This window comes from Bos taurus, chromosome 8, assembly GCF_002263795.3.
Source record: "Bos taurus isolate L1 Dominette 01449 registration number 42190680 breed Hereford chromosome 8, ARS-UCD2.0, whole genome shotgun sequence".
NCBI classification, from domain to species: Eukaryota; Metazoa; Chordata; class Mammalia; order Artiodactyla; family Bovidae; genus Bos; species Bos taurus.
This window is the reverse complement of record NC_037335.1, coordinates 25271202-25297950: the sequence shown is the minus strand read 5'-3', so window position 1 is coordinate 25297950 and position 26749 is coordinate 25271202. Positions and strand designations below refer to the sequence as shown.

Genomic DNA, 26749 nt, shown 5'->3' with positions numbered 1-26749 from the left:
GGGCTGACTCCTTAATACAACATCTGCCATGGTGCCTGCCTTGTTGAGGGTAACAGACAAAGAAAAAGGCAGACCCCTGCTCTCTTAGAGCCTGCAATCTAGCCAAAGAGACAAACGTTAAACTAAATTACAAAATGAATTACGAAACAAGGTAGGATAAGTCAGCCTTCAAGCACCTTACAGGATGTGTCTGGTCTGGCATGGGGGAAGGTCTGGGGCACCTTCAGAAGGTGTGATGCTTCTGCCCTTTGCAGAAGGATGAGCACTGGAGAGGGGACGGGAGGGTGGCTCTCTAAAGAGGGAAGGGCAGTGCAACATGCCCTGAGACAGAAAAGAAGTGGAGCAAAGCAACTGAAAGCAGCTCCTGTGGCCAGAGTAGAGGGGCTCAGGGAGGAGGAGCAAATCTTTAAGCCAGCAGAGGAGTGGGCAAAGGTGGGGGAGTTTATCCTAAGAACTGGAGTGATTATTTGAAGAGTTTTAGGTAGAGAAGAGGTCAGGTGAGATTTCTATATTCAAAAGATCTCTCTGCTTGCTTTCTGTGGCCAACAGAGATGAACTGATAAGGTTGGAGAGACCCGCAGCTAGGCGTCCAGCAGTACACATGGAGAAGGCAGGGTTTGGTTGTTACCAGGAGGATGCAACAGAAGGACAGAAGAAGAGAGGGGCTGCAGTGATAAAACATGGAATAAGCTGCATGGGAACAGACACAGGAGGGGCTGATGATGATGAGAAGGAAGGTTGAGGCATCAGTGGGCTGGAGGTCCCAGTGAGGCCAAGGACTGTCACAGGGGGAGTAAATACAAGAGCCAAAAGGACCAGATGGTGGAGGGCACGAAGGTGGAGCTGTTTGGGGATTTGACAATGTCCAGAATGTGGCTTGGCAGAAAGTGGCTATGGAAGAGTAAAAGATAATAGATGACACTAAAGAAAGTAAAAGGACAAAAGAAAAGCAAAAGCAGAGATACTCAGCCACATTTAGAATCTTCCAGAATGACAGATTAACAGCTCCTGGAAGGGCTTCAGGAAGATTCTAACATCCCCTCCAGCCTCTCCACCTCCCCATGGCCAAGTGTTAAGCTTGACTAAGCCACTACTGGGGGCTTCCCTGGTGGTCCAATGGTTAAGACTCCACGCTTCCAATGCAGAGTTGCGGGTTAGATCACTGGTTAGGGAACTAAGGGGCTTCCCTGATAGCTCAGTTGGTAAAGAATCCACCTGCGATGCAGGAGACCCCAGTTTGATTCCTGGGTTGGGAAGATTCACTGGAGAAGGGATAGGCTACCCACTCCAGTATTCTTAGGCTTGTCTTGTGGATCAGCTGGTAGATAACCTGCCTGCAATGTGGGAGACCAGGGTTTGATCTCCAGGGACGATCCCCTGGAGAAGGGAAAGGTTACCCAACTCCAGTATTCTGGCCTGGAGAATTCCATGGACTGTATAGTCCATGGGGTTGCAGAGTCAGACACGACTGAGCAACTTTCACTTTCACAGGGAACTAAGATCCCATGTGCTGCATGATGCAGCCAAATTTTTAAAATACCACTATCACCACAGGCACGCAGACATCACAGACATGTGACAGGGACAGTTTTGCGCGTATTCTTAGGGTGACCATGTACATCATAAGCAGCACAGTTACTGATCACAAACCTGGCCTCCACCCATCCCCATGGCATCAGTCCTGTGGCTCGTGCTCCATAGAGTGAATGACTGCTACCTGCTGCACACACCACTCGATACCCTGTCTCTCCTACCAGACTACAAGGTCAAGGTCAGGTCATTATGCTTCCCTCACGGGTCCTAATACCATGCCTGGAATGCAGAAAATGCCCAGTAAAGGAGGAAATTAGCAAAACTAATTTACGAAGTTCAGAGTCAGCACAGTGGTCCTCTTCTGGGTAGGGACGGTAACTAGAAGGGAGTATCGATGCTATACATTTCAATCTGCATCCTGTTTCCATGCGTATTCACTCAAAATTCATTGGTCTAATTTGCCTTTGTACTGTCAGCTATCTGGCAACTCACCAAGGGATTCTCACTTTCCTCTAGAACTTTCCTAAAACTTTTGCAGTCCAATAGGAATTAAAGATGAACAGGTCCTTGCTGGCTATCTATTTTACCTATAGCAAATACAGCACAAGGAACTCTACTCAATATTTTATAATACCTAAATGGGAAAAAAATTGAAAAAGAATAGATATAAGTATACATATAACTGAATCACTTTTCTGTACACCTGAAACTAACACAACATTGTTAATCAACTGCACTCCAATATAAAATAAAAATTTTTTTAAAGATTAAAAGGATTGATGTATTATTCAGGAGGAGGTACTCAGCCCATTAAAAATAATACAATTTTACAAATTCAGTAGTCTCTATATTTGCACATTTTTCTGCATGTTACATTTCCATAATTTTTTAACAAGTGAATGAATCAATCAGTGGTGAAACCCAACTTGGCTTAAACTTGAACTGCTTGCCCAATACAGGATGGGAATGGCAAGCTGAGGCAGGCACTGGTACATATTTTCTGTAGGAGGCCAGATATTAAATGTCTTAGGCCTTGCATGCCATATGATTTCTACCACAGCTATTCAACTTTGCTGCCGAAGCACAAACTTAGCCATAGATAATATAGAAACCCAATGGGAGTGGCTGTGTTCCAACAAAACATACTTATGATGCTGAACTCTGAATTTCATTTAATATTCACATGCCCTAAAGTAAGAGTCTTTCTCATTTTTTTTTAATCATTCAAAAATTTAAAAACCATCCTTACCTCTCCAGCTGCACAGAAACAGGCTGAAGGCCAGATTTGACCACAGAAAAGACTGCCCAGCCCGTGTACTGAGGGCATGTGTGCATAAAACCCATTTCCCAGTCAGCACCCAGGCTCGGCCCATCCTCCCCAACCCCGCCCCTCCAGCCTCTCCCACCTTTGTAAGTAGGCAGACTCTCCATCTTGTCCCCACAAGGGTATTTACTGTCCCGAGGTTTGAAGGGATCAACTCGACAGAGGGGGTAAGGGTTGTAATCTTGTTTATATGTGGTCTGCAGATCCATGTTCTCTTCACTTGGGACGAACGGGTTGGGCTGGTGGATCTTCACTGGTAACACTTTGTGAGGCCCAAAGTCTCTCCTGTAGGAAAATAAGCACATGCCTTGGGAGCCCTTGCCTCAGAATAAGGCTCATGGTTTCCATTCAACCCAATTCTACAGGCGCTTGCTGAGAAGCCATCCTCTCCTCTCTACCGTCACTGCTCTGCCTCCTGTTTCCCACTTTTGACAAAGACATTGCCATTCACTTCTCATTCAGGTTATACACCGTCAAGGGCCAGCCATTCACCAAGTGCGTGCTCCTTACCTCCACCCTGCAGCTCATCGGTTCCTCTTTCCTCCTCAGTTCAGACCCTGACCATTTCCCATGGGTCATGTTATAACCTATAACCTGGGCTTCCTGCATTATTCCCACCACCTGCCACTCTTCTATCCTAGAGAGCCAAAATCAACTTGTCTAAACCCAAAATCTTACCCTTTCACTCCCTAATTTAAAAATCTTCCAGATAAAGCCCAACTTTCTAGCACAGGATGCAAACCTTCCTGGACCTGCCTTGGCCTTCCTCCCTGGCTGCACCCCCCTCCCCTTCCCCCTCATTCCCCACCCCCATCCCACTGCAGCCACCCAGGACCACTGAGAAGGTCTCTCCTGTGCCTGCTGTCTCCACCTTCCTCCCCCAACCTATTCATTGTGGAGCTGACTTCTATTTTTCAGGTCCCCCCACCTCCTTCTCTATGCTCCCAATAGCTCATGCTAATATTTATCTTCTTCCTCTACTTAACCTCATAGAAAACCAAGAAGAAAAGACCAATAAATGCAGACAATGAACCTTTCACTTCTCAGCTCTCTAGCATCAGCACTCCCATTATTTCAGAGTATATGGAAACAATGGAATAGAAAAATCAAGACATTCTATGAAAAACAAGTATCATATACAAATGCATATATATGGAATCTAGAAAAATGGTACAGATGAACCTATTTGCAGGGCAGGACTAAAGTCGCCAACTTAGAAAACAGACACAGGGCAGAGAGGGAAGTGGAGGCGGGCAAGAACTGGGAGAATGCCACTGACCTATATATATATTGTATGTGTGTGTGTGTGTGTAAGTCTCTCAGTCATGTTCAACTCTTTTTGATCCCATGAACTATAGCCCACCAGGCTCCTCTGTCTGTGGAATTTCCCAGGCAAGAATACTGAAGTGGGTGCCATTCCCTTCTCCAGGGGATCTTCCCAACCCAGGGACTGAACCTGGGTCTCCTACATTGCAGGCAGATTCTTTATCTTTTGAGCCACCAGGGGAGTCCATGTGTAAAACAGATAGCTAGTGAGAAGCTGGGTGTGTAACCACAATGAGCTCAGCTCGATGGTCTGTGATGATGTAGAGGGGTGGGAACAGAAGCTCGAGAAGGAGGCAATAAATGTACACGTACAGTTGATTCACTCTGTTGTACAGTTGAAACTAAATGCAACACTGTAAAGCAATTTATACTCCCAACTTAAAAAAGAGAAAAGAAAAAGCATGACACTCTACTATACACTCTCTTCCCAAAGCACCCCACCGTTCTACAAAGACCAAGACACTGCAGCACCACCACCAGCACGAAGTACCCTGGCTCAGCCTGGGCGCCCACTGCCCACCAGCTGCCCAGGGCAAACTCTTCAGCATACATTTCCCTCTTTCTCCGAGAACTTCTGCTTCACACAACAGGCTGTTCTTGCCTGAAACTCATTTATCCAACTGGACAGGGGGAAGGTGGCTTTTCCCTAATGGCACTTCCAAAACGACCTCACCAAGGGAAGGGGAAGGCTTCCGGACAGGAAGACATTGGGCCCAAACACCAGTAAAAACCTACTTCCCCGCCGAAATCTGGAGCAGTGTTACTGAGCCATGCTTGACTAGCAGAGGCAACACGCTCCACTGTAACCTGTCTTGCATGAATTATACATATGGTTGTCAATAAACCCAAACCAGGGACTGAAAGTGCTTGGTGGGAGGGGAGGAAGGAGTTAGGAAGCCGGAGAATTAGTTTCCCTAGGGCTCCAAAGGGGAAACAGGAGATGCTTCAGTTGAACTCCCTGTAACACCCTCTGGGTAGGTTTAAAAATACATCTCAGCAGCAGTTACCGGGCCTGCAGCCTGGGCTCTGTCCCCAGGGGCTCCGTGTTGGCAAATAGCAAGAGGAAGCGCAAAGACCTGAGGCAGCTGACAGCTGACAGTGTAAGTCAGGGTTTATGGAGGGAATGGGCTGAATAAGAACCCAGGGATCAGCTCCCCGCTCCTACTTTTCTAAGCGTGCAAGTGCCTCACACTGATATCTGTTCAAAGCTAAACCAGCTGCAGCAGGGAACTAGGACAGTCAGGCCCCTAGGCTGCCAAGAGAAATGGGAAGGCCCAGAAAACACTGGCTGATAACCAGTTAACTATAAAGTGGCTTTCATCAGAAAGTTTGTGTTCTCGAGGAGGGCTCCCAAGGGGAGGTGGCTCTCCTCATTCCCCAGAGAGCTGGAGTGGGGTTGGAGGCAGCCTGAGACCTTACAGCTCCATACAAACCTGTGTTCACTGATGGCTACCCAAGAGTTCAGCCCTGTTCGCTTCCAAGAACGTGTATCAGAAGATACCAGGTGGCAGGTGATGAGGAACAAAGCTGAATGCCCATGCTGCCCCACAGAGCCCTCCCAAGCCCAGAGCAGCCAGGGGTGCCTTCCTGACATGAGCCCGTCACACCTTGGAACCTGCACACCGAACACGAGACATTCTCTTCTGCTATTACTTCTGCTGTGAAAACCTTCCCACAAGGGCTGCCAGGCTCTATGATAACTAAAATGTACTTAATGCCCCCATTTCCTGCTGCTACAAGGAAAGAAAAAAAAAAAAAACAGGACTTCCCTGGTGGCGCAGTGGATAAGAATCCACCTGACAACACAGAGAGTACAGTTCAACCCCTGGTCCAGGGAGATTCCACACGCCTCAGCAGCTAAGCCCATACACCACGACTAACTGAAGCCTTGCTTGCTAGAGCCCGTGCTCTGCAACAAGAGAAAGCCCTGTGCATGGCAATGAAGACCCAACACAGCCAAAAATAAATTTTTAAACAGAAAAGCACAGGTGACTGCCTACAACTAACCTCACCAATTCATGGACTTTTCCTGAAGTTGGTTTCTCAATAGCAAAAGGTGATGTAGCAAAATCCTCATTTACCATGTTCGAGGAACGAAACTGTTAACTGAATCTTCCTCTCCAACACAAAATTCAAGACAGTTTATGAAACATCATCAATGGATTGAATTTACTGATCAGTTATAACCAAGACATATGATCTTGGGGAGGGGAGCAGTGATCTACCTCTGAAGAGAGGAAAGTAGTTTAAACTTTAATTCATTTATCCTCCACCCAAAATTATTTATCATGGCTTAAGAATGAATTGAATCAGAATTTATGTTTCCTCATTATGTTTTTATGTTCAGAACATTTACTGAAATCTATCATTAACCACAACATAACTTCAGGTCCCCAACCTCTCATAATCTTACAGCCTTTAAGTTCATGTAAAAGAAAAATATTTTATCCTTCCCAGAAATTGCTCAAATTTAGTAGGTTGTGTGTTTTTTTTTTAAATAATACTCCCTTCTCTTCCTGGGGTACATTTCCTAGCTCCTGTGCCCATTTTGACTCTGAACCAAGAAAAAAAAATGATCAAAGATGTTAAGTTTCTTTTAGGTGCACAGTCATAAAAGTTATCTAGTATGGAAAGCCCTGAGTTAAACTCTGAGTTAAGTAAAGGTTAAAGAGAACCTGCTGGGAAGCCAAAACGATTTGACTTCCCATCATTAGGCAAAGTTAAAGGAAGGCATTTGACAAGAGTCTGGCAAGAGGAAGAACATAACATAACAGCTAACCAGGGTCATGAGCCTGGAAGAGGGAAAAGGATATTTTCATTATGATAAAGGGGCTACACAATACTTTGTTCAATCTCTTTTTAATTTTTAAAAAATGTTTAATATTTGTATAATCCTGGCATGCTAGAGAATTTTTTTTTAATCTGGCCATCCCAATTTTCACATGGGATCCCAACCAGGGATCAAACCTATAGCCCCCACATTGGAAAAGTGAAGTCTTAACCACTGGATCACCAGGAAGTCCCTATTTTTAATGTTTAGCCGTGCAAACTTCAGAATTTGTTAATATATCCAAACAGTTGATCATATTAATAAGCAGAAATAATTTTAAGAGCTCCTGCCCAGAAATTAACCCATGCACTTATGATCAATTAATCTACAACAAAGGAACCCAGGATATATACAATGAAGAAAAGACAGTCTCTTCAGTAAGTGGTACTGGGAAAACTGGACACACACATGTAAAAGAATGAAGTTGGAACATTCTCTAACAATACATACAAAAATAAACTCAAAGTGGATTAAAGACCTAAATGTAAGACCAGAAACCGTAACATCCTAGAAGAAAACAATACTCTGACATAAATCATACCAATAGTTTTTTCAATCTGTTTTCAATCTCTCCTAAAGCAAAGGAAATAAAAACAGAAATAAATAAATGGGACCTGATTAAAGTTGAAAGCTTTTATACAGTTCAATGAAATGAAAAGACAACTTACAATATGGGGGAAAATATTTGCAAATGATATGAGCAGTAAGGGGTTAATATCCAACATATATAAACAGCTCATACAACAGAACAAAAAATTGATTATAAAACAGAAGAGCTGAACAGTCAACATTTTCCCAAAGAAGACATGCAGATGGCCAACAGGCACAGAGAAATATGCTCAACATTGCTAATGATCAGGAAAACACAAATAAAAACCACAATGAGATATCACGGCAGACCTGCCAGAATGACTATTATCAAAATGAACGCAAATAACAAATGTCAGAGAGGAAGTAGAATAAAGCGAGCTCTCGTACACTGTTGGTAGGAATGTAAATTGGTGCAGCCACTGTGGAAAACAGTATGTAGGCTTCTCAAAAAGCTAAAAACAGAACTACCATATGACCCAGAAATTCCACTCCTGGGTATATATCTGAAAGAAACAAAAACCCTAATTCAAAATGATACATGCACTTCTAGGTTCATTGCAGCACTACTTAAACAACTGGCAAGATATGGAAGCAACCGAGTGTTCATTAACTAATGAACAGAAATTGTGTGGTGGGTGTATACCACACCTTTTCTGATACATACATACACACACAATGGAATACTACTCAGACATAAAAAAGAATAAAGTTTTGCCATTTGCAATAACATGGACAGACTTGGAGGCTATTATTCTAAAAGAAATAAAACAGAAAAAGAGAAATACTGTGTGATATCACTTACATGTAGAATCTAAAAAATATAACAAACTAGTGAACATAACAAAAAAGAAGCAGACTCAAACCAGTGGTTACCAGAGGTGAGAAAGAGGGAGGGGCAATATAAATAAAAAGAGGATGACATTATAAATAAAAAGTAGGGGATTAAGAGGCGTAAACTATTATGCATAGAAATCTACAAGGATATACTGTACAATACAGTAAAGCTAATATTTTACAATAGCTATAATGAACTATAACCTTTAAAAGTTGTGAATCACGCTTCCCTGGTGGTCCAGTGGTTAAGAATCTGCCGTGCGATGCAGGGGACACAGGTTCTGTCCCTGGTCCTGGAGGATCTCACATGCCTCGGAGCAACTAAGCCTGTGTGCCACAGCTGCCGGGCCCACACTCTAGAGCCTGTGCTCTGCAACAAGAGGAGCCACTGCAACAAGAGGGCCGCACACCACACCCAGAGAGCAGACCCCGCTCACCACAACTAGAGAAACGCCCATGCCAGCAATGAAAACAGAGTGCAGCCAAACAGAGAATGTTTTTAAAAAGTTGTGATCACTACATTGTACACTTTTAACCTATATAATAGTATACATCAACTACACTTCAATTCAGGGAAAAAAACAAAGCTCCTCCTCTTGGCCCAAAGGCAATCCTTTCACCTCCCCCCCCTAAATCTCCTCCCTCTTTCTCAAGGATCAGTGGTTCCACCTTTTCCTCTTACTGGCTGCTTTGTGTCAGTATTTAAACATGCTTCAGTCTCCCCCATTTTCAAAGAAAAACCATAAACAACCCTCACTGCAGTCCACTCCACATCTCTCCTCTAGAAAGTTATCATTGTTGGTTAGTTGCTAAATTCTGTCCAATCTTTAGCAACCCCAACGCAAAATTCAAGTTAGTTTGTGAAAGAATATCTATGGATTGAATTTACTGATTAGTTGTAACCAAGACAAGTGATCTTGGGGAGGGGGGCAGTGATCTACCTCTGAAGAGAGGAAAGAAGCTTAAAGTTTAATTCATTTATCCTCCAACCAAAAATATTTACTGTGGCTTTAGAGTGAATTGAATTAAAATTATATGTTTCCTCATTATGTTTTTATGTTCAGAACATTTACTGAAACCTATCACTAACCACAACATAACTGCAGGTTATGTTTCGAGGCATGTGAGGTTTCCTCCAATCAGGGATCAAATCCATGTCTCCTGCATTAGCAGGCAGATTCTTTATTGCCTCACACAACCATGTGTGACTACCGGGAAGACCATCAGTTCAGCTCAGTTCAGTCGCTCAGTCATGTCCAACTCTTTGCGACCCCATGAATCACAGCACGCCAAGCCTGCCTGTCCATCACAAACTCCCGGAGTTAACTCAGACTCACGTCCATCGAGTCAGTGATGCCATCCAGTCATTTCATCCTCTGTCGTCCCATTCTCTTCCTGCCCCCAATCCCTCCCAGCATCAGAATCTTTTCCAATGAGTCAACTCTTCGCATGAGGTGGCCAAAGTACTAGAGTTTCAGCTTTAGCATCATTCCTTCCAAAGAAATCCCAGGGCTGATCTCCTTCAGAATGGACTGGTTGCATCTCCTTGCAGTCCAAGGGACTCTCAAGCATCTTCTCCAACACCACAGTTCAAAAGCATCAATTCTTCGGTGCTCAGCTTTCTTCACAGTCCAACTCTCAAATCCATACATGACCACAGGAAAAACCATAGCCTTGACTAGACAGACCTTTGTTGGCAAAGTAATGTCTCTGCTTTTCAATATGCTATCTAGGTCGGTCATAACTTGTCTTCCAAGGAGTAAGCGTCTTTTAATTTCATGGCTGCAGTCACCATCTGCAGTAATTTTGGAGCCCAAAAATATAAAGTCTGACACTGTTTCCACTGTTTCCCCATCTATTTCCCATGACGTGATGGGACCAGATGCCATGATCTTCGTTTTCTGAACGTTGAGTTTTAAGCCAACTTTTTCACTCTCCACTTTCACCTTCATCAAGAGGCTTTTTAGTTCCTCTTCACTTTCTGCCATAAGAGTGGTGTCATCTGCATATCTGAGGTTATTGATATTTCTCCTGGCAATCTTGATTCCAGCTTGTGCTTCTTCCAGCCCAGCGTTTCTCATGATGTACTTACTCTGCATAGAAGTTAAATAAGCAGGGTGACAATATACAGCCTTGATGTACTCCTTTTCCTATTTGGAACCAGTCTGTTGTTCCATGTCCAGTTCTAACTGTTGCTTCCTGACCTGCATACAGGTTTCTCAAGAGGCAGGTCAGGTGGTCTGGTATGCCCATCTCTTTCAGAATTTTCCACAGTTTATTGTGACCCACACAGTCAAAGGCTTTGGCATAGTCGATAAAGCAGAAATAGATGTTTTTCTGGAACTCTCTTGCTTTTTCCATGATCCAGCGGATGTTGGCAATTTGATCTCTGGTTCCTCTGCTTTTTCTAAAACCAGCTTGAACATCTGGACGTTCACAGTTCACGTATTGCTGAAGCCTGGCTTGGAGAATTTTGAGCATTACTTTACTAGCGTGTGAGATGAGTGCAATTGTGCGGTAGTTTGAGCATTCTTTGGCATTGCCTTTCTTTGGGATTGGAATGAAAACTGACCTTTTCCAGTCCTGTGGCCACTGCTGAGTCTTCCAAATTTGCTGGCATATTCAGTGCAGCACTTTCACAGCATCATCTTTCAGGGTTTGGAATAGCTCAACTGGAATTCCATCACCTCCACTAGCTTTGTTCATAGTGATGCTTTCTAAGGCCCACTTGACTTCACATTCCAGGATATCTGGCTCTAGGTGAGTGATAACACCATCGTGATTATATGGGTTGTGAAGATCTTTTTGTACAGTTCTTCTGTGTATTCTTGCCACCTCTTCTTAATATCTTCTGCTTCTGTTAGGTCCATACCATTTCTGTCCTTTATCGAGTCCATCTTTGCATGAAATGTTCCCTTGGTATCTCTGATTGTCTTGAAGAGATCTCTAGTCTTTCCCATTCTGTTGTTTTCCTCTATTTCTTTTAGAGGAAGACCATAGCCCTTGACTATACAGATCTTTGTCAGCAGCGTAATGTCTCTGCTTTTCAACACACTGTCCAGGTTTGTCATCACTTTTCTACCAAGAAGCAATCGTCTTCCGATGTCATGGCTACAGACACCATCTGCAGGGATTTTGGAGCCCAAGAATAGGAAATCGGTCACTACTTCTACCTTTTCCCCTTCAATTTGCCATCCGGTAATGGGGTCGGATGCCATGATCTTAGATTTTTTTAAGTCTTAGTCTTAAGTTGGCTCTTTCACCCTCCTCCTTCACCCTCATCAAGAGGCTCATTAGTTCCTCTGTTTTCTGCCATTAGAGTGGTATCATCCACATACCTGAGGTTGTTGATGTTTCTCCTGCCTATCGTGATTCCAGCTTGTAACTCATCCTGCCCGGCATTTCTCATAATGTGCTCAGCATATAGGTTAAACAGAGTAACAGCAGACAGCCTTTTCATACTCCTTTCTTGATCTTGAATCAATCAACTGTTCCATACCAAGTTCTAACTGTTGCTTCTTGACCCACATACAAGTTTCTCAGGAGACAGATAAGATGGTCTGGAATTCCCATGTCTTTAGGAGCTTTCCACAGTTTGCCATGATACACACAGTCAAAGGCTTTAGTGTAGTCAATGAAACAGAGATAGATGTTTTTCTGAAATTTCCTTGCTTTTTCTATAGTGCAGCAAATGCTAGCAATTTGATCTCCAGTTCCTCTTCCTTTTCTAAACCCATCTTGGACATCAGGAAGCTCTTGGTTCACATCATGCTGAAGCCTAGTATGCAAGGTATTAAGCATGACCTTACTAGCCTGGGAAATGAGTGCAACTGTCCAGTGGTTAGCACATTCTTTGGTACTACCTTTCTAGGGAAGTGGAAAGAGGATTGACCTTTTCTGGTCCTGTGGCCACTCCTGGGTTGTCCAGACTTGCTGACAGTTCAGTTCAGTTGCTCGGTTGTGTTCGACTCTTTGCGACCCCATGAACAGCAACACGCCAGGGCTCCCTGTCCATCACCAACTCCAGGAGTCCACCCAAACCCAGGTACATCGAGTCAGTGATGCCATCCAACCATCTCATCCTCTGTCGTCCCCTTCTCCTCCTGCCCTCAATCTTTCCCAGCATCAGGGTCTTTTCAAATGAGTCAGCTCTTCATATCAGGTGGCCAAAGTATTGGAGTTTCAGCTTCAACATCAGTCCTTCCAAAGAAATCCCAGGGCTGATCTCCTTCAGAATGGACTGGTTGGATCTCCTTGCAGTCCAAGGGACTCTCAAGCATCTTCTCCAACACCACAGTTCAAAAGCATCAATTCTTCAGCACTCAGCTTTCTTTACAGTCCAACTCTCACATCCATACATAACTACTGGAAAAACCATAGCCTTGACTAGATGGACCTTTGTTGGCAAAGTCATGTCTCTGCTTTTTAATATGCTGTCTAGATCGGTCATAACTTTCCTTCCAAGGAGTAAGCATCTTTTAATTTCATGGCTACAATCAACATCTGCAGTGATTCTGGAGCCCAGAAAAATAAAGTCAGCCACTGTTTCCACTGTTTCCCCATCTATTTCCCATGAAGTGATGGGACCGGATGCCATGATCTTCGTTTGCTGAATGTTGAGCTTTAAGCCAACTTTTTCACTCTCCTCTTTCACTTTCATCAAGAGGCTTTTGAGTTCCTCTTCACTTTCTGCCATAAGGGTGGTGTCATCTGCATATCTGAGGTTATTGATATTTCTCCCGGCAATCTTGATTCCAGCTTGTGCTTCTTCCAGCCCAGCGTTTCTCATGATGTGCTCTGCATAGAAGTTAAATAAGCAGGGTGACAATACACAGCCTTGATGTACTCCTTTTCCCATTTGGAACCAGTCTGTTGTTCCATGTCCAGTTCTAACTGTCGCTTCCTGACCTGCATACAGGTTTCTCAAGAGGCAGGTCAGGTGGTCTGGTATGCCCATCTCTTTCAGAATTTTCCACAGTTTATTGTGACACACATAGTCAAAGGCTTTGGCATAGTCAATAAAGCAGAAACAGATGTTTTTCTGGAACTCTTTTGCTTTTTCCATGATCCAGTGGATGTTGGCAATTTGATCTCTGGTTCTTCTGCCTTTTCTAAAACCAGCTTGAACATCTGGACGTTCACGGTTCACGTATTGCTGAAGCCTGGCTTGGAGAATTTTGAGCATTACTTTACTAGTGTGGGAAATGAGTGCAATTGTGCAGTAGTTTGAGCATTCTTTGGCATTGCCTTTCTTTGGGATTGGAATGAAAACTGACCTTTTCCAGTCCTGTGGCCACTGCTGAGTTTTCCAAATCTGCTGACATACTGAGTGCAGCACTTTCACAGCATCATTTTTCAGGATTTGAAATAGTGCAACTGGAATTCCATCACTTCCACTAGCTTTGTTTGTAGTGATGCTTCCTAAGCCCCAGTTGACTTCACATTCCAGGATATCTGGCTCTAGGTGAGTGATCACACCATCGTGGTTATCTGGGTCATAAAGATCTTTTTTGCATAGTTCTTCTGTGTATTCTTGCCACCTCTTCTTAATATCTTCTGCTTCTGTTAGGTCCATACCATTTCTGTCCTTTTTTGTGCCCGTCTTTCATGAAATGTTCCCTTGGTATCTCTAATTTTCTTGAAGAGGTCTCTAGTCTTTCCCATTCTATTGCTTTCTTCTATTTCTTTGCACTGATCACTGAGAAAGGCTTTCTTCTCTCTCCTTGCTATTCTTTGGAACTTTGCATTCAAATGGGTATATCTTTTGTCTCCAGAGGTGAGAAAGTATATCCCCATTGGGATAACTCTGAGTAAAGAAATACATATTTGAACAGGAAGTGTGTAGTATTCAATAGGTAGGAAAAGACACAAGCCTACTACCAACTTTATTGCTTCTCTCCTGGCTTTTTGGAACAGATTCCAAAAGCCCTTCCCCGGACTTCCCTGGTGGCACAGTAGATAAGAATCTACCTGCGAGTGCAGGGGACATGGGTTCGATCCCTGGCCCAGGAAGATTCCACATGCCGTGGAACAACTAGGCCCAGGTGCCACAACCACTGAGCCTATGTGCCTAGAGCCTGTGCTCCACAGCAAGAGAAGCACCACAGTGAGAACCCACGCACCGCAACTAGAGAGTAGCCCCCGGCCTCTGCAACTAGAGAAAGCCTGCACACAGCAACAATGACCCAGTGCTATCAAAAATAAGCAAACATAAGATCTTTCCCTTTTAGCTCTTCCTCTTTACTCCTCCACTTACTAAGGAGTCTTGTCAGTAAACACAGGAATCCGTGCCACTTCCTACCCTTTTCCCTGCAGCCAAATTCATCATGTGAACCCAATTTCACCCACCCCCCTGCACCTCTATCTCCCCCTACCCACAGCCCCACTCCCTTTAGAATAAAGGTCTAATACCATCTTGAGGACCCACGTCTTTCTTCTGGGGTTATTCACTTTGCTCATCTTCAGGGATCTCCCTTAGCTAACAAAACAATGTCCAAAAATGTGGCCCAAGTGTCTAACGTGGTGACATGCCTAAGAGGAAACAAGGCTTGAAGTACAAACCTTTTGTTCATAAATTGATCTCAGGTCTATCCAGACTAAAGGCAGATCCTCTGTGAGAGAATTACCAAAGGGCTGCAAGAAATGACTCAATATCAAGAAGGGATGAAAAGCAAAAACGAGTATTCGCCTCATGGCACCTGCTGTAAATCCCCAAGATTTACAGTCAGTAAGAGTGGTGTGCAGCTGCAATCATGCCTCATGCTGGGATGATAACTGTTCTAGAAACCAGCTGTTTTTTGTGTCTGGGCTTCATCACCAGACCCAGACAAGCCTCGGGCCATCTGACTTTGTCATGCAGCAGGTGGCATGTCACGCAGTCCCACGTCCAACTTCAGAAACTAAGCCAGGTCTGCCTTTACATAGCAAAGTGGGTCAGACATTCTGACCACCATATTCCAAGGGCAGAAGGATGACAACCTGCAGACACAGAGGTGTCAGACACAAGGCCGACCCACCCCTTCCTCACCGACCTCTGGTGGAGCACCTAGATGACAACATCTCCACATTTCCCTGTGGGGAATGGTTTTATGTATTCACAGATATGGACCAGAGTCTCTGCTGAGTTTACAAGGTTCAGAAAAGATGGTTAGTAAAATCTTGATTTTTGTTGATTTATGTCAGTAAAATTCCACCAAAGCTATAAAAAAAAAAAAGGGCATCCTGATAGTGGCATTGTTGTTTTGTTTGTTTTTTTTCATTCTACAAAAATGTACCCACCAGGGCAGGCATGGGACTGAGAAATGATGAAACTGAGGGATGGGGGAGAGAAGAGATGCCTTCTGCTCATCTCCCCCTTAGTCCTCTTTCTAGGGAAGAAAATAAAGGAGAGGAGAAAGGTATTTCTGTTCTTTTTCCTTCCCATGGGTAACCATGATCCTGCCACTTCTTGTTTTCAAGGTCTTTATGATCATAATAAGTTGTTTTGGAAATTCTTTTACTATCTGCATTCCTCCACTTTGGCCACATCTTAACATGAAAGATTTTATTATTCTGGCCTTGGCAGGGACAGAGAGGATTTCTGGATGATATGTTTATTGTTGCAAGTGACACAAGGCAAGGATAATTTAAAACAGGTCAAAGGGCTAGTTTTTGTTTTGCAAGGAAGGAGAGCATATGGGGGAGGGGGCATGATGGGGAGGAGAAAGGGAATGTGGGGCTCCATTGGGGGCTCATAGCTCAGGGATGGGGCAGGACTACTGATCCAGAGAAAGGGCTTGTCCTCATTCTCCTGAGCTTGAGGGTAACAAACAAAAAGCATCCTTCAACATCCAGCCCTCCAAGGATTCAAATATTTCCAGGACAATATATGAAGCCTCTCTGTACTCTACATTCCATGAGGCACTCTTTATACTTGGTATAAAGAGAAATGAAGACTAGCCTCTTAAAACTATATGTAATATTCACAAGACATTGTGAATACTGCTCTTATCCTTTCCTACCAACTGTGAATACTGCTCTTATCATTTCCTACCAACTACATGTTTGTTATATACAAGCCTAGTTCTTTTCATGAGTAGCGACCATAGATTCTTCAAATGAAAAGCAACATTCGAGAATGTTCCACTTCTCTCTCTTGTTGAGGTCTTTCAGTTAAGTCAGTTCAGTTGCTCAGTCATGTCCAACTCTTTGTGACCCCATGAATTGCAGCACACCAGGCCTCCCTGTCCATCACCAACTCCCGGAGCTCACTCAGACTCACGTCCATCGAGTCAGTGATGCCATCCAGCCAGCTCATCCTCTGTCATCCCCTTCTCCTCCTGCCCCCAATCCCTCCCAGCATCAGGGTCTTTTTCAATGAGTCAACTCTTCACATGAGGTGGCCAAAGTACTGGAGTTTCAGCTTTAGCATCATTCCTTCCAAAGAAATCCCAGGGCTGATCTCCTTAGGATGGACTGGTTGGATCTCCTTGCAGTCCAAGGGACTCTCAAACGTCTTCTCCAACACCACAGTTCAAAGCCATCACTTCTTCGGCACTCAGCTTTCTTCACAGTCCAACTCTCACATCCATACATGACCACAGGAAAAACCATAGCCTTGACTAGACGAACCTTTGTTGGCAAAGTAATGTCTCTGCTTTCAATATGCTATCTAGGTTGGTCATAACTTTCCTTCCAAGGAGTAAGCGTCTTTTAATTTCATGGCTGCAATCACCATCTGCAGTGATTTTGGAGCCCCAAAAATAAAGTCTGACACTGTTTCCACTGTTTCCCCATCTATTTCCCATGAGGCCATGATCTTTGTTTTTTGAACGTTGAGCTTTAAGCCAACTTTTTCACTCTCCTCTTTCACTTTCATCAAGAGGCTTTTTAATTCCTCTTCACTTTCTGCCATAAGGGTGGTGTCATCTGCATATCTGAGGTTATTGATATTTCTCCTGGCGATCTTGATTCCAGCTTGTGCTTCTTCCAGCCCAGCGTTTCTCATGATGTACTTACTCTGCATAGAAGTTAAATAAGCAGGGTGACAATACACAGCCTTGATGTACTCCTTTTCCTATTTGGAACCAGTCTGTTGTTCCATGTTCAGTTCTAACTGTTGCTTCCTGACCTGCATACAGGTTTCTCAAGAGGCAGGTCAGGTGGTCTGGTATTCCCATCTCTTTCAGAATTTTCCACAGTTTATTGTGACCCACACAGTCAAGAGCTCTGGCATAGTCAATAAAGCAGAAATAGATGTTTTTCTGGAACTCTCTTGCTTTTTCCATGATCCAGTGATGTTGGCAATTTGATCTCTGGTTCCTCTGCTTTTTCTAAAACCAGCTTGAACATCTGGAAGTTCACGGTTCACATATTGCTGAAGCCTGGCTTGGAGAATTTTGAGCATTACTTTACTAGCGTGTGAGATGAGTGCAACTGTGTGGTAGTTTGAGCATTCTTTGGCATTGCCTTTCTTTGGGATTGGAATAAAAACTTACCTTTTCCAGTCCTGTGGCCACTGCTGAGTTTTCCAAATTTGCTGGCATATTGCATGCAGCACTTTCACAGCATCATCTTTCAGGATTTGAAATAGCTCAACTGGAATTCCATCACCTCCACTAGCTTTGTTCGTAGTGATGCTTTCTAAGACCCACTTGACTTCACATTCCAGGATGTCTGGCTCTAGGCGAGTGATCACACCATCAAGATGATCTTGGTCATGAAGATCTTTTTTGTACAGTTCTTCTGTGTATTCTTGCCACCTCTTAATACCTTCTGCTTCTGTTAGGTCCATACTGTTTCTGTCCTTTATCGAGTCCATCTTTGCATGAAATATTCCTGTGGTATCTCTAATTTTCTTGAAGAGATCTCTAGTCTTTCCCATTCTGTTGTTTTCCTCTATTTCTTTGCATTGATCACTGAAGAAGGCTTTCTTATCTTTTCTTGGTATTCTTTGGAACTCTGCATTCAGATGTTTATATCTTTCCTTTTCTCCTTTGCTTTTTGCTTCTCTTCTTTTCACAGCTATTTGTAAGGCCTCCTCAGACAGCCATTTTGCTTTTTTGCATTTCTTTTCCATGGGGATGGTCTTGATCCCTGTCTCCTGTACAATGTCACGAACCTCAGTCCATAGTTCATCAGGCACTCTATCAGATCTATTCCCTTAAGTCTATTCCTCACTTCCACTGTATAATCATAAGGGATTTGATTTAGGTCATATCTTGATGGTCTGATGGTTTTCCCTACCTTCTTCAATTTACGTCTGAATTTGGCAATAAGGAGTTCATGATCTGAGCCACAGTCAGGTCCTGGTCTTGTTTTTGTTGACTGTATAGAGCTTCTCCATCTTTGGCTGCAAAGAATATAATCAATCTGATTTTGGTGTTGACCATCTGGTGATGTCCATGTGTAGAGTCTTCTCTTGTGTTGTTGGAAGAGGGTGTTGAGGTCTTTAGATTCTTAGAAACAAAGGATGCTGTTTTCTTGGTAAAATGAAGCCCAAACCTTAAGGTTTATGTTGTTTAGTAAGTCATAGGTTGAAAAGTCGGTTGCACAGATTACATTTTTTTCCATGAATCAGGATCCAGAAACCCTGTGCTTAAATGAAATCATTTAATATAACTACTCAGCATAAAGGTGGCCTGATTCAAGAATCAGATAGGACCCTTGACTCCCTCCCATTCTCAAACTGCCTCTGTCCACTAGTTCCCACTAAGTCCAGGGATCACTTGGCTTTGACCTTGCCTTGTGGGTCTTTTCTATCCCATCACCCAGACATGGACTTCTTCCTTTGGATATACAAGATAAGCAGCATTTAGTACATGCCTCCAACCCATGTTTTCAACAGAGGATGTTTACAGGCCTATCCTGGAGGAAACCCGGAGGCAGAAGGAATGGTGTTCTGCTTAGTCTGGGCCATCTGGGACCTTTATCAGAAAAGCACAAAATTGCAAAGGTGGGGGCAGCATGCAATAGGAAGAAAATTTACCAGATCTTGAAAACCTATAATGTGTGGGCATCATACTAGGCCTATTTCATCTCCACTGCACAGCAGTGCTGCCCCTTAGGGATGAGGATCATCAGAGGCAGAGAAGGCATCCAGCTCTCAGGTCTTATCTGGGGACTAAGCTATATAACCTGAAACACCACTCAAGTAACTCCAAGGTGTTGGTACTCCTCTGGGTCACAGGTCAGAGGTCACTCAATGAGTTGTCAACAGCCCGATTCTGTGAGAGCCTTGCAACGCAACGTGTAGAACAATCCTGAGATTGACCATGTGTCCCCACCCCCTCAATACAGATAACCCTGCGACCCTGATACATTGAGCCACGGGGCTCAGGCTCTGTACAGAGCTGGACCTCAAGAATCAGAGTTTCTAAGTCAAGAGTAATTTAAAAGGAAATATTCTTTGTTTATATTCTTGATGTATGTTCAAGGGGACCTCAATTCAAAATCTATAGCATAATTTCAAAAACGCTCCAGTTCTCTTTCACCACTACCAACATCACTACCACCACCCAAGCTGAACTGGAGCTTATGTGCAAAAGCCCCAAACTCCTTTTTCTGCAGCAGCCCTCACCCCTTTCAAGTTATTATTTCCCTTTAATATTTTAAGCCTTTCCATGTAGATCAATTTGCAATTTCTGCCCCATGGCCCCACCCCTGCCCCAGCCCCAAGCAAGAATCCTTGCTCGCTAAAAAAGGGCTGGGGAAAACTAAACTGGCTAATAAATGCAGGGTTTTCTTTCAGAGATCCTCTGAGTAAGTTAACATTAAGGCATTCATAGCATGTATTGATAGTGCACAGTAATGCAGTATTGAACATTAGGTTAATGTATGTTACTCCATCAGTGTGCACTCATGCATTCACACCATGCCCTCACCTCGATGTGGTCAGGCCTTCCATCGGCGTGCATGCTCTCTGGTAATCCATCTTGGGCTTGAAGGACTCTCTGGGCAGGTAAGAGTGATAGACAGGGTAGTTCTCGGTATATTCGGAGAGAAGACATGGTTTCTCTGTTTTATCATAAATCTTGGTAGGGAGGTGTGGACAATGATGCCGCCTAGTTAAAAAAGAAAAATGGAACAGGAGGTTGGTTACCTTCTTGCGAAGAATACGTTCAGGCTGCTACCTACTCAAAATGTGACCCAGAGTATAGAATCATGACAGCCAACATTGAAAGCAGGAGTTTAACCCTTCTTTTTCTCTACTGAACTATATGGAGTGGCCAGAATTTTTTAAATGATCTGTAACTGCAATTGGTTAATTGTCAAAATTCCTTGGATCATAAAGTTACAAAAGCACAGCTGATGACCAGCCCTCGCATGCGTCATGCTTCTCATTTAAATACTGAAACAGTCCCATACTTTAGAGAAATGGGTGTGGCCCCCGAGGCATCTGAGTGCCAACCCAGTCCCTCCCAAGACCCTGCTGCACCTCCCAGTTCGCCCAGCAATTAAGGGCTAAATATCTGACCTAACAGGGGGCTCCAAGGCTATGTTCAAGGGCCAGGTTACTATCTTTCTTCATTGGTTCCTGGGTCAGTTGAGAATATCACCCTCGCAGACAAGTGGCATCACACAGAGCAGAACCACGTCAGGTCTGAGTATACAGCACTGACTACGTGAAATCATTTTTGCATTGAAAGTCTGGCTCCTTTATTCTTTCCGGTCTCATTTCAAGTGTTGCCCCCTTAGACTTCCGCTGATCATCTTAGTCTAAAAAACACCCCACCAGCCCTTCCCATCACTCACAGAGTTTCTCTCATCACATGTATGACTTTCCCATCACTTACTATTATCTGTAACTTGCACTTTTGTTGATGAGTTTATTATCTAACAAGCTCAGCCCCATTTTCTGTCTTGTTCACTGCTACATCTCTAGTACCTCTCATATCCTGCCTGCCATGTAGCAGGCACTCAGAAAAACATTTATTAAGCAAATACTGGGGCTTCCATGGTGGCTCAGTGGTAAAGAATCACCTGCCAATGCAGGAGACAAGGGTTCAATCCCTGGTCCGGGAAGATACATGCTGTGGAGTAACTAAGCCCATGCACCACAACAATTGGGCCTATGCTCTAGAGCCCAGGAGCTGCAACAGGAGAAGCCACTGCAATAAAAAGCCCATGTGCCACAACTAGAGAGTAGCCCTCGCTCTCCCCAACTAGAGAAAAGCCCACACAGCAATGAAGACCCAGCACAGTCAAAAATAATAAATAAATAAATAAAATTGAAACACAAATATTGAACATATGAATTATTAAATAAACGTTATGCCTCATTATCCAGGTTGATGACTAATAGATAATAACTTGAATTTATAGTGTATAGTGAGTTGTTCCATTTATTATTATTTCCATTTATAGTTTATAGTGAGTTATTCTATTACCATGCTATGCTATGCTATGCTAAGTCACTTCAGTCATGTCCGACTCTGTGTGACCCCCATAGACGGTAGCCCACCAGGCTCCCTCGTCCCTGGGATTCTCCAGGCAAGAACACTGGAGTGGGTTGCCATTTCCTTCTCCAATGCATGAAGTGAAAAGTGAAACTGAAGTCGCTCAGTCGTGTCCGATTCTTAGCGACCCCATGGACTGCAGCCTACCAGGCTCCTCCGTCCATGGGATTTTCCAGGCAACAGTACTGGAGTGGGGTGCCATTGCCTTCTCCATCTATTACCATAAGCACAGTAATAACCTTATTATTCTACTTACAGGTGAATAAAGGGCAGCTATTTGAGCTGTCAAAGCTAAGTAGTATACCAATTATTTGTACACCCACACACAATCCTTACAAACCAGCTGGGTATCTCTATCATCAGACACCAGCACATCAATAAAGCTCTGTATTAGTGATCTCCAACTTAGAGATCAGAAATGACATCCAGAATGTATATCCAGAAATGACATTGAATTTTTTTAATAAATTTTTTATACTAAACCAATTCTAAGATCATGGCATCTGGTCCCATCACTTCATAGCAAATAGACGGGGAAACAGTGCAAACAGTGTCAGACTATTTTTTTGGGCTCCAAAATCACTGCAGATGGTGACTGCAGCCATGAAATTAAAAGACGCTTACTTCTTGGAAGAAAAGTTATGACAAACCTAGACAGCATATTAAAAAGCAGAGACATTACTTTGACAACAAAGGTCTGTCTAGTCAAGGCTATGGCTTTTCCAGTAGCCATGTATGGTTGTGACAGCTGGACTATAAAGAAAGCTGAGTACTGAAGAATTGATGCTTTTTAACTGTGGTATTGATGAAGAATCTTGAGAGTCCCTTGCACTGCAAGGAGATCCAACCAGTCCATCCTAAAGGAAATCAGTTCTGAATATTCATTGGAAGGATTGATGTTGAAGCTAAAACTCCAATAATTTGGCCACATGATGCAAAGAGCTGACTCATTTGAAAAGACCCTGATGTTGGGAAAGATTGAGGGCAGGAGGAGAAGGAGATGACAGAGGATGAGATGGTTGGATGGCATCACCGACTCAATGGACATGAGTTAAGTAAACTCTGGGAATTGGTGATGGACAGGGAAGCTTGGCATGCTGCAGTCCATGGGGTGGCAGAGTTGGACACGACTGAACTGAACTGAATTCTAATTACAGAAACTAAAATACACAGTACTCTGGGGCATCACATCAGAGAAAAAAGAAACAGACATAAAGAGAACTCATCACTGCTCCAACCAAAAGCTGGTTTCCAGGCAACAGTTAGCATGCTGCTCCTGTTGTTAATAAGTTCAACCCTCATTGCTGCCATCACTACAGCTACTGTGTGCCTCTCTTCAACTTCCAACCCCAAGAGAAAATGATCAACACCTGTATTGTTTATGTGGCTAGAACTGCACATGGACAAGTGTCCCTAGAAATATCCCTATTTTCATTTCACATGTAGATCTGTCTATCAGATTAGGATTCCCTCAAACCTGAAATCAAAAGCCAAGAAGTACTGGTTACTCAAAAATACTTCTGCAGATATATTTTATTTACCTACACTCTGAGGAGGAAAAAATCAAGTTACTAAGGGTAACTTGAGAGGGTACAAACTTACCATATTTACTTTTCACTTCTGTTATAAAAGTACTGCTGCTGTTAAGTCACTTCAGTTGTGTCTGACTCTGTGCGACCCCATAGACGGCAGCCCTAAAAGTACTATTGGTTCTAAAAGATGCTTGTTCCTTGGAAGGAAAAACTATGACCAACCTAGACAGCATATTAAAAAGCAGAAACATTACTTTTCTGACAAAGGTCTGTATAGTCAAAGCTATGGCTTTTCCAGTAGTCATATATGGATGTGAGAGTTGAACTTAAAGCTGAGTGCTGAAGAATTGATGCTTTTGAACTGCAGTGTTGGAGAAGACTCTTGAGGGTCCCTTGAACTGCAAGGACATCAAACCAGTCCATCCTAAAGAAAATTAGTCCTGAATATTCATTGGAAGGACTGATGCTGAAGCTGAAACTCCAATACTTTGGCCACCTGATGTGAAGAACTGACTCATTGGAAGAGACCCTGATGCTGGGAAAGACTGAAGGCAGGAGAAGGTGATGACAGAGGATGAGATGGTTTGGTGGATGACATCACTGACTCAATGGACAGGAGTTTGAGTAAGCTCTGGGAGCTGGTGATGGACAAGAAAGCCTGGCGTGCTGCAGTCCATGGGATCACAAAGAGTCAGACATGACTGAGTGAGACTGAACTGAACTGATAGTATGAATATCTGAACTTCAGTGTTAAATACATTCAAAAGTTTCTCTTTTTTAATTAATTTATTTATTTGGCTGCACTGGGTCCTTGTTGCTTTGTACTGGCTTTTCCTAGTTGCGGAGAGCAGGGCTATTCTTCATCGTAGTTCGAGGGCTTCTCATTGCTGTGGCTGCTCTTCTTGTGGAGCACGAGCTTGAGGCAGGCAGGCATCAGTAGCTGCAACTCGCAGACTCAGTAGTTGTGGCACATGGGCTTAGCTGCTCTGCAGCATGTGGAATCTTCCCAAAATCAGGGTTCGAACTTGTGTCTACAGCATTGGCAGGCAGATTCTTACCCACTGCGCCACCTGGGAAGTCCCAAAAGTTTCCTCTTTTAAAAATGTGCATTACTGGTGTTTAACGTATGAAGATGCATATCTGTATTTTATATATATGTAATAGGGCTTCCTGATAGCTCAGATGGTAAAGAATCTGCAAGTATCTCCTAAGTATAGGCACAGAAATGAGTGCTCTATTTTGTTTTGATTACTATGTAACACATTTCCCACAGTATATGTTAGATATTGTTAGCATTGCTAGGCTCAGAATCAGTCCAATTATCTGAAATTTCAATTTGAGCCAATTAGTACCCTATCATTTTGGGATTCCTAACAAACCTCAAATCAAAAGCCAAGAAGTGTTGGCTACCCAAAAATATCTCTGCAGATATATTTTATTCACCCACACTTTGGAGAGAAAAATCAAGATTTTATTAAGGGTTACTTTATTGCAAGTGCCTGAATCTAAGTTAACTCCAGACTTCAAAGGATTTTCCCTCTCTAGTGCTCTTGCTTTTTAAACCAGTAAAACTTTGCTTTTATATAACCTCCTTCCCATATTGTTACTTTTTCAAATTGTAACATGTTGTAAAGGTTCATTACTACAGAAAAATAAATTTAATGGCAAAAAATACATAACTGGCATCATGAGAGAGGATTTTGGTACAGCAATACACTTGCCTCCAGGCATTGATGTTCCATTAAATGGACTTTATATATATATTTACAGGGAGGATTTTGTTTATTTGAGATGTTGCTAGTTAACTAGGACTTCCCTGGTGGCTTAGACGATAAAGCGTCTGCCTACAATGCAGGAGACCAGGGTTCAATCCCTGGGTCAGGAAGATCCTTTGGAAAAGGAAATGGCAACGCACTCCAGTACTCTTGCCTGGAAAATCCCATGGAGAGAGGAGCATAGTAGGCTACAGTTCACAGGGTTGCAAAGAGTCAGACACGACTGAGCAACTTCACTTTCACTTTCTTTAGTTAACTAAGACCTTGTTTCACTTTGAAATATCCAAGACTCTCAGAAACGCAACATTTCATCACCTGAGTGTGCTCATGGAGCAACCTTCTTTCCTCATCTGTACCCACCCCAAACTGAAAGTCCCTCTCAAGACCCCAAGTACTGTGTCTTCACCTTATAGGTCTTTATCAGGAGTTCCTCAGGGATAAAAACCAAGTCTTACACATGTGTGTTCTGGAAACTAGCTAGCCTGATATTTCATATATTTTAATATCTGGATGGACAATGTATACGAGGATAAACTACTGGAGAAAGATATGGACTAAGACATGACTGATTTGTGCTAATATTAGTAGAGCCAAAAGGGAAAAGGCAGAGCAGATTCTGTTTTGATGGACCTAGTGTCTAAATACAGAGTGTGGGATCACTATGCGTTGTGTATTTGAAAGTGGTCTTAACAGTCATGAACCAAAGAAACAACTCTCCGTTCTAACTCTGATACCTGTACCAGTTACCTCAGTCGCCCAGCTCAGGAGCACATTCAAACAAGCCTAGATGGGCCAGCAGACCAAGAAAAGAGAGAGAGAGAGTAAGGTCTCCTTAATCTATCAGAACCCTGAAGTTTTTCCACTCCAAGAATTACTAAAGGACCAGCAATAAAAGGAAATAATCCTAACATTTTCTGCATTGGTAAAGGGACAATAGAGACCTTTCAGCAGAACCCAGAAAAAAGTTGTTAACAACAGTTGATTCCAAATTAGAATTATAGAATTTTTAAATTTTTAAAGGGAAAACATCTGATCCAATATCCCCACTATGCAGATGAAAAATCTGAAGCTCAGAGAACCATGCATGTAACCTAGCCACAGACCAAACATAGACAACATATTAAAAAGCAGAGACATTACTTTGCCAACAAAGGTCCAGCTAGTCAAAGCTATGTTTTTTCCAGTGGTCATGTATGGATGTGAGAGTTGCACTGTGAAGAAAGCTGAGCGCCGAATAATTGATGCTTTTGAACTGTGGTGTTGGAGAAGACTCTTGAGAGCCCCTTGGACTGCAAGGAAATCCAACCAATCCATTCTAAAGGTGATCAGTCCTGGGTGTTCATTGGAAGGACTGATGTTGAAGCTGAAACTCCAATACTTTGGCCACCTGATGCAAACTCACTAGAAAAGACCCTGATGCTGGGAAAAATTGAAGGTGGGAGGAGAAGGGGATGACAGAGGACGAGATGGTTGGATGGCATCACTGACTCGATGGACATGAGTTTGAGCAAGCTCCGGGAGTTGGTGATGGACAGGGAGGCCTGGCGTTGCTGCAGTCCATGGGTCAC

The 26749-nt window shown here is 43.2% G+C and overlaps 1 protein-coding gene across 8 annotated transcripts in view; it reads right to left on the bottom strand.

Moving 5' to 3' along the window:
* The window catches only part of SAXO1 (stabilizer of axonemal microtubules 1), a 162958-nt gene that overhangs the window by 63537 nt on the left and 72672 nt on the right, over positions 1-26749 (bottom strand). For all 8 annotated transcript variants that reach the window (XR_009495478.1, XR_009495479.1, XR_003035905.2 and 5 more), the window contains 2 exon segments: positions 20300-20479; positions 2940-3142 (listed from right to left, as the gene is read on the bottom strand). Coding sequence is in view for 1 of the 8 variants with exons in the window: in NM_001076170.2 (NP_001069638.1) it covers positions 2940-3142; positions 20300-20479 (383 nt within the window). In the remaining 7 variants the exon portion in view is untranslated.